This window comes from Marasmius oreades, chromosome 4 (assembly GCF_018924745.1).
Source record: "Marasmius oreades isolate 03SP1 chromosome 4, whole genome shotgun sequence".
In the NCBI taxonomy this organism is placed as follows: domain Eukaryota; kingdom Fungi; phylum Basidiomycota; class Agaricomycetes; order Agaricales; family Marasmiaceae; genus Marasmius; species Marasmius oreades.
The window spans coordinates 1,991,219-2,004,727 of NC_057326.1; the positions used below are offsets into that span (position 1 = coordinate 1,991,219).

General features: G+C 49.1%; 7 protein-coding genes across 7 annotated transcripts; 4 read left to right on the forward strand and 3 right to left on the reverse strand.

Moving 5' to 3' along the window:
* The first annotated feature begins 13 nt into the window (after positions 1 to 13).
* Positions 14 to 1,416, forward strand: E1B28_007465 (uncharacterized protein). Its single transcript, XM_043152210.1, has 10 exons — positions 14 to 147; positions 202 to 239; positions 295 to 333; positions 390 to 428; positions 477 to 531; positions 583 to 716; positions 771 to 884; positions 937 to 1,011; positions 1,060 to 1,136; positions 1,201 to 1,416. The coding sequence occupies exons 1-10, from the start codon at positions 82 to 84 to the stop codon at positions 1,299 to 1,301; spliced, it is 738 nt and encodes a 245-aa protein (XP_043010296.1). The 5' UTR covers positions 14 to 81; the 3' UTR covers positions 1,302 to 1,416.
* On the reverse strand, positions 1,399 to 3,208 carry E1B28_007466 (uncharacterized protein). Its single transcript, XM_043152211.1, has 3 exons — positions 2,215 to 3,208; positions 1,982 to 2,150; positions 1,399 to 1,927 (listed from the first exon to the last, which is right to left on the reverse strand). Exons 1-3 carry the CDS (start codon positions 2,907 to 2,909, stop codon positions 1,502 to 1,504), a joined length of 1,290 nt encoding a protein of 429 aa, XP_043010297.1. The 5' UTR covers positions 2,910 to 3,208; the 3' UTR covers positions 1,399 to 1,501.
* Positions 3,209 to 3,337: 129 nt separating this feature from the next.
* E1B28_007467 (uncharacterized protein) lies at positions 3,338 to 4,534 on the reverse strand (the record flags this gene model as incomplete). The annotated part of the gene is made up of 5 exons (XM_043152212.1): positions 3,338 to 3,536; positions 3,590 to 4,084; positions 4,129 to 4,229; positions 4,283 to 4,328; positions 4,386 to 4,534. 5 exons carry the CDS (start codon positions 4,532 to 4,534, stop codon positions 3,338 to 3,340), a joined length of 990 nt encoding a protein of 329 aa, XP_043010298.1.
* A 53-nt stretch (positions 4,535 to 4,587) lies between these two features.
* E1B28_007468 (uncharacterized protein) lies at positions 4,588 to 5,882 on the forward strand (the record flags this gene model as incomplete). Its single annotated transcript, XM_043152213.1, has 4 exons — positions 4,588 to 4,766; positions 4,816 to 4,872; positions 4,926 to 5,807; positions 5,867 to 5,882. The coding sequence occupies 4 exons, from the start codon at positions 4,588 to 4,590 to the stop codon at positions 5,880 to 5,882; spliced, it is 1,134 nt and encodes a 377-aa protein (XP_043010299.1).
* Positions 5,883 to 6,073: 191 nt separating this feature from the next.
* On the forward strand, positions 6,074 to 9,355 carry E1B28_007469 (uncharacterized protein; the record flags this gene model as incomplete). The annotated part of the gene is made up of 14 exons (XM_043152214.1): positions 6,074 to 6,159; positions 6,218 to 6,293; positions 6,344 to 6,372; positions 6,429 to 6,726; positions 6,783 to 6,794; positions 6,852 to 7,072; positions 7,123 to 7,387; positions 7,446 to 7,544; positions 7,615 to 7,624; positions 7,684 to 7,869; positions 7,917 to 8,156; positions 8,214 to 8,419; positions 8,474 to 8,602; positions 8,657 to 9,355. 14 exons carry the CDS (start codon positions 6,074 to 6,076, stop codon positions 9,353 to 9,355), a joined length of 2,556 nt encoding a protein of 851 aa, XP_043010300.1.
* Positions 9,356 to 9,561: 206 nt separating this feature from the next.
* On the forward strand, positions 9,562 to 10,347 carry E1B28_007470 (uncharacterized protein; the record flags this gene model as incomplete). The annotated part of the gene is made up of 2 exons (XM_043152215.1): positions 9,562 to 9,570; positions 9,622 to 10,347. 2 exons carry the CDS (start codon positions 9,562 to 9,564, stop codon positions 10,345 to 10,347), a joined length of 735 nt encoding a protein of 244 aa, XP_043010301.1.
* A 244-nt stretch (positions 10,348 to 10,591) lies between these two features.
* On the reverse strand, positions 10,592 to 13,415 carry E1B28_007471 (uncharacterized protein; the record flags this gene model as incomplete). Its single annotated transcript, XM_043152216.1, has 4 exons — positions 10,592 to 10,764; positions 10,818 to 10,845; positions 10,899 to 13,061; positions 13,146 to 13,415. The coding sequence occupies 4 exons, from the start codon at positions 13,413 to 13,415 to the stop codon at positions 10,592 to 10,594; spliced, it is 2,634 nt and encodes an 877-aa protein (XP_043010302.1).
* Between the last annotated feature and the right edge of the window lie 94 nt (positions 13,416 to 13,509).

A 13,509-nucleotide genomic window follows, 5' to 3' on the forward strand; every position in this document is an offset into this window, starting at 1 on the left:
AATCCGCGCCTTTCTCTGACGCGCCCGACGAGCCATGCGGCTTGTACCACTACCGCCAGTTCACTGCTGCGCAAGTCAAGAATGTTTGAATCCGAAGGATGGTTTTCAGTTCTCTCTTCTATAGGCATGGCGGTGGGACCTCCATTGGTAGGGCTTTGGGTAGTCTCACGGGCATGGAGGTACCAACTGAAATTCTTACAGGTCTACGCCGATCAAGCTTACTCCATTGTCCGCAAAAAGTATGTGGTTAGTCTTAAGAATCTCCACGATAACAATAACTCAGGATTGCAACAGAGACTCGACTGGGTTTTCGTCTGACGTCTGTGCCATCCTGTAGGTCCCAAATATCTGGCTACGAGTTTCTCACAAGTTGAAAACGACACTCACAGCCTAATCGCAAACATAACAAGGTGTTTTTTCTGGCTCAGGTGATTAAGGTTCGCCAATAAGTGCAAAATATTGTCTAACGTTCCCAGTGACCGGTTCGAGTTGGCATTACTACTCCAATCTATCTTCATGATCCTTGCCCAGGTGTGGTCCTTCCATGTTCATTGAAGTGAACCTTATCTCTGTTGCTATCAGCTCGGCTTGTTATACATATGTATTCTCTACCGACCGAAGCTTAGTCCACAAAATCTCGGAACGTCGCATCGGCCGTACTCATTATGGCAATGGAGTTCATATTCAACCTACCTCGAGTTTTTGGCTGGGCTCATGTCAGTGTCTCATCTTCTCACTGTGTCGCGTCTTGGTGAATCTCCATTCAACAGTCTGGTCGAAGCGATACTGTTTCTCATATTCGGGCGATCCGAAACCTACATCTTTATCATTGGATTCCTCGCCCTTGGTCTCGAAAGTACACTGCCAATTCCGCAGCTAATTAGGTAGCCTCGTTGTGACTGTTCTCCGCTCTATTTTTAATGAACTATTCAACAGTAATCACAAACTCCGTTCGCTGTATGGATTTCGGCTGTCCACCTTACTCGGATGGTTGGGAGGAGATTCATACAAGTGAGTATTTTTGGTTCACACGATATCTCCTGTTGATGTTTTCTCTAGAACCGCCTACTTCTTCCTGAAAGATTCTCCGCTCCAGTTCAAAGTATGCGCCATCTTCCAGCTCTCCGTGGACGTAGGTATGTACCTTCCTGAACTTATTACTATTGCCGCGAGAGAGGAAGGCTGACTTCGAGCCGGCAGCCATCCTCTTGCAACGAATTATCCTCGGCAATAAACCTCCGCCCACAGTGCTCCCTGATGAGGAAGACCTTGAGCAGGCCCTTGCCCTATCCGGAGAATAAGCTCACACGATATCATTGACCTGTGAGAGTGTAAACGTAGCTTAGATTGCTATTATGATATCTTTATTTGCTTATCGTTGTGGTTTCTAAAGGCGAATTCAAGCGCAAGGAATGATTTTGAGTGGAAAGGGAACAGATTTCACACGAAGGCAAGTAGCCATTTCAAGTCAGGCCCAAGTTTGTCAGCTACATACACTTCCTTACTCGGCCTTCTTCTTGCCTTTCCCTCGCTCGTCCGCACTACCTAACCATACTGCAGCAAACACCACGAAACCGACACTTGTGCTTATCGCCCCCGCGTAGTACGGCCACGCAGAACTCAACCAACGTTCATACCCATCGTGGCGTTTGGGGACCACGGGTATTGTCTCTGTAAACTTGAGTTCCGTCCACCCTGACCTACGATAATCCACGATAAATTTGAATACGCCATGACGATCGGGAGCTTTGAATGTTGTCCTGTAAACACCTTTTTCGCGTTTTCCATCACGGCCGGGAGAAGGCGGGAGACCAATGCGGATATGTGGGTCAAGCATGGTGAACTCCAGTTGGAGATCAGTTAAGCTATGACAAGCTTCCCATACTTTGAATTTTGGGTTGTACTTCGAGATACGGACAGTAAATTCCTGGAGAAGGGCTTAAGGAAGCGTGTTTGTCGTGAGTGCAAGGACTTTACTTACAATTTCGTCTCCGACTGTGTACTGTTCTTGAGGTTGACCTATTCTCCCATTTCCACTGGCTCCAACGCCCTTGACAAGCTTGTGTGATGCGCTGTCAATTCTAAGGACGTTTGTCTCTTGGAACGCCCATGCTGCGACGTCGTTCGCAAAATGGTGATTGGGGGATCTGCTGTTTGAGAAATAATGCTGAGGTTCGTCCAGTGTCAAGAGATCGACTACCTGACTGGACTCACTTGGATAAAAGACTGCTGCCACCAAGCCAAACGACTCTTGCACCTCCTTTAGCTTGGAAGCCAGCTGCGACTGCCATTTTGCTGCCTGCCCAGAGGCCCTCACCACCTTTTTCAACTGCATCCGCCAACGCATTGCTTGTGAGGTCAATATCACCGGCAAAACTCTCTTCGGGAGCGGAGAGGATAGGGAATAGACGAGGGTTATTGGAGAGAGCGAACGACATTCCGGAGAATGAGATGGGGGATTTTGCGTTAATTGTGGAGGTTAGAGGAATCTTGGACTGTTCCTCACGAGGAGGGGAAATGGGCACGGTTGAGATGGGATCTTCGCGTTCAGGGAAATGTGAAACGAGGTTCGTATTCGGAGGCGGAAGAATCAACCCGAATTCGGGTGCTAGAGAGGTGAGAATGTTTTGCTTGGAGCCGAGAGCAAGAATAAGATTAGTGTTTCCGGAAAGAAGGCCCACGAGGGTTTGGGGGTTTATGTCTTTTGCGAAAGCTACGACAAGCAAGTGAGTTTGAATGATAGATTGGAAGATTGGAACCAAATTGAACCTACATTTGACATCCCCCCCGACGACGACAACGTGCGAGAACTTGGGAAGATCATGTTCAATTAATGGTGGACCATCGGAATCTTTTGGAGAACGGTAGGTCAAGTTGTAGCCCTTGCCTGTGGGTAGCAGGTAAAACATCTGCCTTGTGCAGGAAACAACGATACTGCACCTTCTAGGCCAGCCAAAAATGTCGAATAATCAGACTTCGTTGCGGGATCCACTAGTACTAAAACCGAATCCCCGGACGAGGACCACGACGTTTGTGTCTTCTCCCCGTTCGCGTGTAGGCTTGACGCAGTATTTGCCTTGAGTAGTGGAAGTAGAGTAAGTAGTGAAAGCCAACGCATAATAGGCTATTCTGGCTGCTGCTCGTCAAGCCTTGCGCTTTTGAAAGCCTTCGAGACGCGGGAAAGTCAAAGTTGGAATCTGACGTGCACTTGCGCGTTGTACGTGGAAGCTGTCTCCGCTCACGGATATGGAAAAAGATTCCCACATTGGTACTTCAAAGCGTCAAGCTTCACTGGCAAGTACAGAACAGGACTTCACATCTTTCGGTATAGGCCTACTTATAACTTCCCTCGATCTTGACCCTCAGCGTCTTCACCGAACACCTCGGCGAAGGCTTTCCCGATTTCCGGAAGCATGTCCTGTGTAACGACGCTGCGACCTTCCTTGTAAAAGGCTCGACGACTAGCCTTCCTAGTGACCATGCTTGCACCAATGGCGGATAGGAAGGGCATCTTCGAGGGTGGTATTTGACCGGCTCTGAAAAATATGGATAATGAAATGATGGGGGACAAAGAGAACAGTTCACTCACCCAAAGGCACCATCCTCAAGGCACTTACCCCATGCCATAAAGGTGCCCACAGTGCCACTGAGGATGTCCCCTTGACCCCCACATCTCTTGAGCCCACCTTCTACATCAACATTCATGACATTGTTTTCGGACTCTGTGTGAGTAGCAATGACGTCCTCTTTGCCTTTCTGCAGTACCGTTACGCCACCTAACGCCTCACTGACTCTGATTGCACTGTCCTTGTCTTTAATGTCGACACCCAGACTCTCGGAGAGGCGTTTGAACTCTGCGACATTGGGAGTGACGATGGCACGCTCGTATCCTTTGATCAATGACGGGTCTTGTGTGAGAAGAAAGAGAGCGTCAGCATCCAAGACGAGGAACATATTCTTTGATTTCGCCACGGAAAGGGCAATTGAAGCGAATCGTTGCATGTACGGTTCTCTGCCGAGACCGGGGCCAATGATAAGGACGTGCAAACGGTTGAAGAGAGATTTGAGTTCACCCTCCGGGGAGCTGCTCTGATTAGCACGAAACCGAATGGGAGAGATGTAACGTACGAGTTTTCTGTGAGAATAGGATGTACGATCAAATCTGGAGAGTATGATTTAATGGCGGAGGCCGCAGTCGGAGAACAGATTACATGGGAAAGGTCAGCGCCCTGGGTAGACTTTAGTTGATTATCACAACATGTAGGATTTGGTCAAAACACACTAATCGGAGGGCAGACATCGCTGCAAAGAAGGGTGCGCCTGTGTAACTAGTTCGCAAAGTTGCAAAGAACTTGTCTGCTAGACGGATGAGAGCGACGACTTACTCTAAAGCGCCTCCGAGAACGCCGACTCTCCCTGACTGGCCTTTGTGAAGAGAACCATCGAGAGGAGGAATAAGCTGTTTAATCTGGTCAAAAATCTGTCGTGGTATTGGCATGAGTGTACTTATGATGTCAGGTCGACTGACTTCCATATCTGGGTGATCTCGTCCATATTTGGTGCGTGGGAACCCCCTCTCCCTTAGCGATGATCACAGAGCTATCGAGTCTCTCCCTTTTCCTTGCCACCCCAGCCCAGCGACTAGAGTCCTATCGCCGTACAGCAGTCGCATGGAGTCGTGGTTTGACTGAAGCTGAATACATCCAGCAACAGCAAGAACAAGCTCCTACCTTTGAATGTGCCAAAGATCGTAAATGGCTAGTCTGGTGAGTTACCACAGAGCTCGTTAACGCCCCATTTGACATTGGTTTACAGGGTTCTAGCTCCTCGAGAAGACCCCCAAACGCTCAACTTCAAATGTGCCTGTGAAACGTACGTTTATTAATTTACTCTATGATCATCACCGTATCTAAAGTTCGATCGAGTTACCGACGCCCTGGGTTGATACTCGCTCCTAACACAACTACTCCTCAGGATGTTGTATGTTATGGAATAGCCTCTGTCTTTACACCAGTCGCCGAGCGCGGTAAAGGTTACGCCAAACACATGATGCGATTGCTGCACTGGGTCCTCTCTTCTCCACAAGTTCTCTTACCTTCCTCTTTCCCAACGGATCGCTGGGGAGACCCTCCCACAAGGGTAGCAGACATTGCAGGTGATGCGCAAATTTCCGCTCTTTGGAGCGATGCAGGTGATCTATACAGCACTTGTGGTCCGTTTGGCGAAGAACGAGGTGCCGGTTGGACAATTCATGATCCTGAGTCTACCATCTGGGACCCTAGATGCATCGGAAATCTAACACCTAACCTGGAATGGGAGTGGTTGAATGAGGATACAGTCCAAGATCTCTGGGACGAAGATGTTCGCACGATCCGAAGCGAATTGACTTCCTTTGGCCCCGATCGCTTCAACGCCTACTTCACCTTCCTTCCTTCGGCGGGTGTTGAAACATTCCAGCGAGATAAGCTTAGATTTCTTTGGCGTAAAGAGGGCATCACCCAATGGGGAGTCAGAGTGAAACGCCAGGGATCAACGGATTTCGCTACTTGGACAGTGGAACTTTCGGGACCTAATCCTCGTACCCTTATGCTTACTCGACTGAGGGCACATCAAGATAGCTTCCCAATCATATTGTCCAGAGCCGCTGAGATTGCCAAGAAGCACGATTTGCATCAGATCGAGATGTGGAACCTGGATAAATCATTTCAGGATCTTGCTGGCGGAAAGACGTTTGTCAGAGATGAGCACCTTCCAGCGGTACGGTGGTATGGGAACAACGTTGACCTTGTGTGGGTTCACAATGAAAAGTGAGATCATTTCTGTTGTATTCCCGCTGTCCCGCAGATCATGACGTGGATTTCCCCAGATTTTGTTGGTGCTAAAGGCTTTTGTATTGTCGTAAAGATTGTAAGTACTTTACATGCATGTAAGCCTGGACACGGACTTTGTGTAGAAGGGAGTTCCCAGGGTCCCGCGCTGACAACAGTTCCCGAAGACCCCGGCAGGCGCCGCATGTAATTATAGTTTGCTACATCTGAATTGAAGTTGGTTTGTCCCTTTCACACCGCCCGTCATGTCTCCTCACGCCATCCAGAGCCCTGAACCACAGAGAAAACGACGAAAGGGTGCAACTCGCCTCAGTTGTGCCGAGTGCAGACGGTGCGACTTCCCTTCCTCAAAGTCTCCCAGTCTTCTACTGACCTCAATCCGCGACCAGACTCAAGTTGCGCTGTGATCGTGCAGTTCCGTGCAGTTCATGCGTCAAGAGAGGTTGTGGGGCAATTTGTCCAGATGTGAGCTATTGTCCAAGTCGTACCCCCGTTTGTCACTCATCATTCGACAGGGATCTCTCACGACAGGACAGGGAAATCGGTCTGTTCTCTTCCTATATCAACGAGTGAATTACCCACATTTGACCCTGAGTAAAGATTCGTCCTTGCTTCAACACAAGAGCTGCACGAGAAAATACACGAGCTCGCAAATCGTGTGCGGGAACTAGAGGATGCATTACGAGCTGATCATGCCCGCATCACGACTGAACAACACCCGCTCCTAACGGATGACTTGTTGAAAATCAAAGCTCCGTTGCAGCGGGAAATTCCCCAGAACAACGGGAAACCAAAGCAGGAGGAGGAGACCAATCCTGATGTCCTAGATGCTTTTGGTTCACTTTCCATCAGCATTTCTGGAAAAGCAAACTACCTCGGCCAAATCGCCAATTCATGGGTGCGCTATCCAATGCCTGTTCACTTTCATTTGAATCTGACTGGTCCCCACAAAAGCTTTTTCTTCAGGTGAGTTCGTGAACACTAGTACTACCTCACCAAAACATTCATCTGTCATCCGTTCAGAATGAGTCTAGCGAGGACGATGATCAACAGGACAATCACCTTGGTACACTACAATCAATGCTACCTATACCTATCTTGAATCGAGCCGCGGCGTTGCCGATCACGACTGTCGCTCAACCAGAACCGGCTTCAGTCGCACTCCAGTCACTTTACTGGTATCTGCCTTCCACAGAAAGAGCTGCAGAATTACGGTCAATATATTATCGCTATGCGGCATGGATGTCAGTCATTCCATCTGTTTGGGAACTGTTCTCATGTCGACTCTTCTCAGGTACAATCCCGTGTCTCAAGAGATGTTTGACTTTGAAATCTACACCCAATTCTACGGTCAACAAGTTCAACCATCCCCCGACTCCGATCCACAACTTCACCATCGACTAGCCGTCATGTTCATGATATTGGCTATTGGTTCCCTTATGGACAGTTCTCTTCCATCCTATAACATTGAAGCGGAGAAATACCATCAACTGGCTCGGGCCGCACTCTTCCAGAAACCGTTCTTACACGCACCGACAATCAGCGCGGTGCAAGCACTAGTAAGAACTTATTTTTTATTTTTTTTACAAAAAAGTATTAATTGCTCTTGATGGACAGTTCTTAATGACTTACTATCTTTTCATTGCTGACCGGCACGGGACTGGTTCTGGTGGGCGATGGGCGATTATGGGCTTAGCAGTCAAGTTGGCACAGAGTGTAAGTACTGAGCTTCCACTCCAGCGACACGTCAATTTACACACGCACACACACACACACACTGATTTAGATCGGCCTTCGTGAGTTGGTTTTTGAGTTCTGTCCCATCTCTATTCTATTACTCAGTTCCAATACTCAGATCGTGATAGCGGACGCTGGAAGGGCGTAGATATAGAAGAAACTCAAAGACGGCGGCAACTTTTCTGGGAAATATTTACATACGATTCATGGCAGTGTTATACCTTTGGACGACCTCCTTCTTTTGCTCTCCCTCATATCGACTGCAAGATGCCTCATTCTACTGAACCCGCTGAAGATCAGATATGTACGTCCAGTTTTGTCCTCCGGTGCCTGTGATCTGAAACTAGGTAGTCCATGCTTGGAAACACCGTTTTGTTTCGGAATGCATGAATTTGCTACATGATCAAGCTTTCGGGGCAAGAACTCCGACCTACGCTACCGTTCTTCAGCTGGACCGAAAACTACGAGCTTTCCCCGTACCACCTGCACTTCAGGTAGCTGGTTTTGGAAGTTCAGAACCTCATTCAAGTGTATCGGAGACAGTCATGTTGACTCTACAAAGGCATATTGTGCTCGCTATCAGAGAGATGAGTGCGTGCTTGCCGTCTGTTCTCCCTTTCTTTTTTTGGCCTCTGATTGTTTTCTTAGATCTGTTATACCTCCATCGAAGCTTCTTCGCTCAAGCTATCAGCGATCACCCGAAGGATCCTCTTGGATCACCCTATGGAACTTCCGTCATTGCGGCGTACCGTAGTGCAGGATCCCTCGTTGCACTCATGCGGAACCTACATACCCAACTGAAAGAACCCAGTGAGAGACTGTGGTTCTTATGGACACACATGTTTTCGTGTGCTGTAGGAACGATCTCTTTGAATGTACCACACAAGACACTGACCAGTTTTTTTCAGATTGTTCTCGGTTCCATCGTCACCAGATGTCCCTCCATGAGTTTAGCACCGTCGGCACTCGTTCAGCTAGATTCAGCCTGTGAACTATTCTCGAAGGCTGCTCGGGGCTTTCGGGCAACTAAAGTCCTTGTGAGAAGTTGGTTTGATTGTGTGCTATCTTCACAAATGCTAACGTTCTTTTAGAGCATCATGTTGAATCTCCAAGAAAGAGCGCATGCCAGTCTGAACGAGTTTCGCAAGGGGACGAGATCCCTCGGAAGGCACAGCTCCATGGGTGAGCCTCTTACCCCCGTTTCAGATGACGACGAATTGGCAATGCTCGGAGGTAAAACGAGACTTGTCAAGAAAGAGCCCGGATCGCCCCCGATGCTTCATCGTTCTCCTACCTCGCATAATCCTGTCGTGCCCCTGCCTCTCCCCTCGTCAGCGACCTCTCACGTCGATCCTAACGTCCTAGAGTACCTCCGGTCATTCCAATCTAACCATGCCCAAGAACCACCCTCAGCTCACAGTTCTTATTCAGACGGAATTGAGGGGATGTCTCCTGTGTCCATGTATGGACTGACGGCATTACCGGGGGCAAGTCCTTTCCATTCTGAACGGAATAACTTCGGTGTGCACGGAACGTCATCATCGCCGACCTCTCAGCACGCATCACGAACGATGGGCATGAACGGTAGTGGATCCCAGAGCCAATCTTTTCCACAATATTTCCCAGTCTATGATTATGGGTCATCATCAACGATGGCTAATGGATTTGGATCCGCGCCGATGTTGGACGCGAATCCTTTACCTAACCAGAGGCGGTCAAGCTCTGGATCCCCCGAGCAGAATTCTATGCACTCGACATGGCAAGACTTTGTGAATGATATGCAGTTATGATTGGTTTGGTTATTTTTGTTTTTATCTTGTATCATGCCTACTTGGCTCGAATATCTACCTACTTTGGGTGTAAATGTATCCATGCTATGTATTCCATGACTTACTTTTTGGGACGGCCGTACACGCACAGGAGTGTGAAAAATGAACGTTTTATCAGATGTGTGCGTCACTATTGATGGAAGAAGTTTTAACCAGCTTCCACCACCATGTCCCCAGTGAGTGCTGTCCTATTAGTCTTGTCGATGTGCTGAGTGTACTGCTCGAAGATCACGCACATTCTCTTCGATTGTGATAATACCCTCGTACTCTCAGAGGCTCTGGCATTCGAGGCTTGCGCCGATCTTTCCAATCAGATCCTCGCTAGTCATAATATCCAGGCCAACTATACCGGTGAACAGCTCCTCTCCGACTTTGTGGGACAAAACTTTAGAGGGATGCTTCAATCCCTCCAAAGGAAACACAATTTCGATATCCCTCCGGAGGAGATGGAAAAGTACGTCTCTTTAGAGGAGGACCGTGTCATCGCCAAGTTGAAGGAAAAGCTCCAGCCATGCGAGGGAGCCAACGAGCAGTTGGAAATTATAGCGAAAAGTGGGAAATACAAGTTGGCAGTCGTGAGCTCATCGGCTCATAGGAGAGTCATGGCAAGTGTCGAGAAGGCTGGCCAAGCGCAATACTTCCCCACAGATAAAGTATTCTCCGCCGCCACCTCTTTGCCTACTCCCACCTCGAAGCCCGACCCCGCGATTTATTTACATGCATGCAAGACGCTAGGAGTGGAACCAGCACACTGTGTGGCCGTAGAAGACAGCAAGAGTGGATCGCTCAGTGCTTTTCGAGCGGGAATACCTTTGATTGCATACATTGGAAGCTATGAGACTGAAGAAAAGAGGAACGAGATGGAGAAACTTCTGAAGGAGGTGGGGGCGAAGGTTGTAATGAAGAACTGGTCAGAATTCCAAGCATGTTTAGATATCATCGAGTCTTCCTAGATGTAGAACGATAGAGTGGGTGTACTAGAACGAAAGATCGCCCTTCTACATGGACATTGGTATATTCAGTTATTAAGCTAAAGAAGATACAAAATCCGCAATAAAAACATGAAACGAACAGGCAGACATACATAGGTGTTCGATTTGACTGATTGAGTTTCTTTCTTTCCCTTCTAAATAAGACTTGCCATACATTTTTTCCTTTCCGTTTTCCAATTTTTTCCCCTTTATTATTTTCTCTCTGCTATCCAGACGCATGGGTGAGTGGATCGACGCATATGATGCCATCGCGCTCGCTCCACGGGTAACCCCAGCGGTGAATCCACTCTCGAACTCCTGTTGATAGGCGGGCGCGTGAGGAGCCTCTGGCGACATCCTGCGTTCCAGTGTGCTTTTGTTCTCCGACGACGATAAAGGCTAAGTAAGAAGAAGCTAAGTAACAAATATTGACATGGGAGAACAATCCTTACCTAGACCGTAAAAGTATTCCTGCTCGAGCTGTGTGCAAAGAGGTCAGGCTAACGGAAGGAGGAATGGAACTGCCAGCTTACCGAAAGTAAAAATTCCTCTAATATTTCTGTAGCTTCATTGGAGTGCAGCCCATGCAAGTCTAGCATCGCCTCTGTACGTTCTTCACTCTTGAGTTTCCCGTCCCCCACGCTTTGACTGGCAACCCCCAAACAAACGCCTAAGCCCGCACCACAAGGCTTTCCACGACTTGTCCTGTCGCCAGGATCATCGGACCAGGAAGCGTCCCTAACCCTAACAGCCTGCTCAGCTACCCGCGCACGCTCCTTGACTAGCTGTGAAACAGCGTTGGTCATCTCTGCGCTCATTTTGACATTCAGCTCATGCCCCTCCCGGCTGAATCGTTTGGCGGCAGCACCGTCGCCACGTCGCCATGCGTCAGCGGCGCGGGAGAGGCAAGCATTTCGGGCAGCCCCAAGTTGGAGGGCTCGAGAACGGTAGGACATGTAGAGTTTGTTTACAGACTCGCCGGTAGGCAAGGTGGGGAGGAGAGACGGAGAACGCAAACGGATACGGGGGGATGGGCGAGGGGCTACAATAGCGGATCGGTGATGGAGATCCTCCACAGCAGAGTGTCCCATGGCTTCTCGACGTGCGGCAGCGTTCAAGTTGTTGGGGTTCATCGAAGTAAGACCCAAACTCGAAGGGGGTACCGGAGCAGATTTTTTGACCGCTGCTGAAAAACGAGTCCGAGCGGGATCGTTGTAAGTGCTGCGTTTAGATTTGTCATTTTCTAGGCCCAAAACAGGGAAGTCCTCAAGAGGTGCCTTGTGTGGCCCCATCATTGGTAGATTTTGATGGTTGATGTTGGCACGCGACATGGCCATGTTGAGGCTCGAAACGTCAACATCCTTCGGGAGATGATGTAGGAATTCACAGTGCTCTCCTTTGGCGCAAGTTCCGCGGAGCCAGAAACGACACAAAGCGCGTTCAAGGTCATGACTGAAACGGCAGTCGGCGCGTAAACATTCGCCTGCAACGAAGTAGCGACAAACCCTATTTCCCCCCGGTACAGGTTTCCCGTTGATATATCGGGTAGGACGACCAGGACCAGTATTAGGGTAACCGCCGCGATTCATGCCTCGTAAGTCTTGAGAAATCAACGTCACTCTACCGCCCATGTGTTGCATCTTCATCGGATTGTTATTGTTCTGAGAAACTGATTGAGGAAGAACCCTCTCGATCAGCCATTGCATGGCGCATTCAAAATCATAGTTGTTTTCAGCGAGTGCTTCTTCGAGTTCAGAAGGGGCGAGAGTGGACCCAAAAACAGAACTGAGGACATCAAACGGTGTCATACCGCTAGTAAGCGTTGCATTTTCTTCAGAATCCTCGTCTGGAGACTCGATGCTGCTCGGTTCTTCGTTGTAGGAAAAATCATTCCAGTCAGGAACCTCAAAAGGCGTCGCATGTGGATTAAGAGATGGGTAGTCAACGTAGTGGATATCGTCAGGCGAACGAGACGTGTTAGAATTGGTTGAACTGGACCACTGAGTATCGAAAGCGGACGCTGCGAATGGCTTGGGCCCGAAGACTTCGAACGGATCCTCTTCTGTTTTTTCATCGTCATTGTCTGGTTCCGTACGTAAAGGAGAGCGAAGTGAACTGGGTGTTAGTGAACGTGTGTAACCAGGCTGTTCCGGGAGTAGAGGTGCCGCAATAGCGAGATTCGATGAAGCACGGAACGGACTGTGGGTCCAAAGATCGGGGGAGGGCGTTTCTGTCCTGTTTGGTCCAGGATTGGAGGAAGCAGCAGAAAGGGGACGTTGAATTGGTTTGAATTCAGACGCCTTCGCGTTCAGCAGGCGTGGCGATGATAAAGGCGAAGCAGGGAGACTGGCAGTGAACTGGGCGAAAGCCTGCGTTGCATGAGCGTGACTTAGAATTGGAGAGGAAGAAGGAGACGCTGAATAGTCGCTCCGAGCTGACATGTATGAATTAGCAGGACCATTCATGGCCAGAGGAGATGTGAGAGGGGTGTGAGGTCTACGGAACACCTGGGCCAGGGGAGAACTGGGAGCTGAATTTGGAGTTTCAGGTCGAGGAGGGTGAAGACGAACAGAATGTGTGGAAGCCCGGGAGGAAGGCCGAGATATTGGACGACGAGTGGGCGTCAAAAAGAGGAAGGGGACGCCTGATACGTCGTCGCGATGTTTGTGTAGCAGATCAAGAACGCTCTGTTCCACCTAAAGACGTGGCCGACAGCAATGAAAGACGTTGTGAACAGTGAATAAATATTTCAAATAACAAGGAGTGTACGCTATACTCACCTGCTGGTCATTAAGATTATATGTGTCCTTGAGTAGCTTCTTGAGCTCATCTTCGCGCTCATCGGTAACCAAAGCGACGACTTTGTTCACAAGTGATGTGGAGACCCGGTTGAGGTCATCTACAGGGTCAGCATCGCCGTCGTAGGAGTCAGAGGACTTTTGCTGGCGGGCGAAGGCTGCAAGCTGAGCACGGGTGTGGGGAAATTTGTGCGTGGAGGATGCCTCCGCTTGCGACAGCGGCTCTGAATCTGGAAGAAGAGCGAGTGACATGCTGGTAGAACGGCTATGCGCTCATGAAGGGTTGGTTGTCGTGTGCAACGGCGACCACGTCGTACACGTTGTTGTAAACGATGTTGGAGAGTAA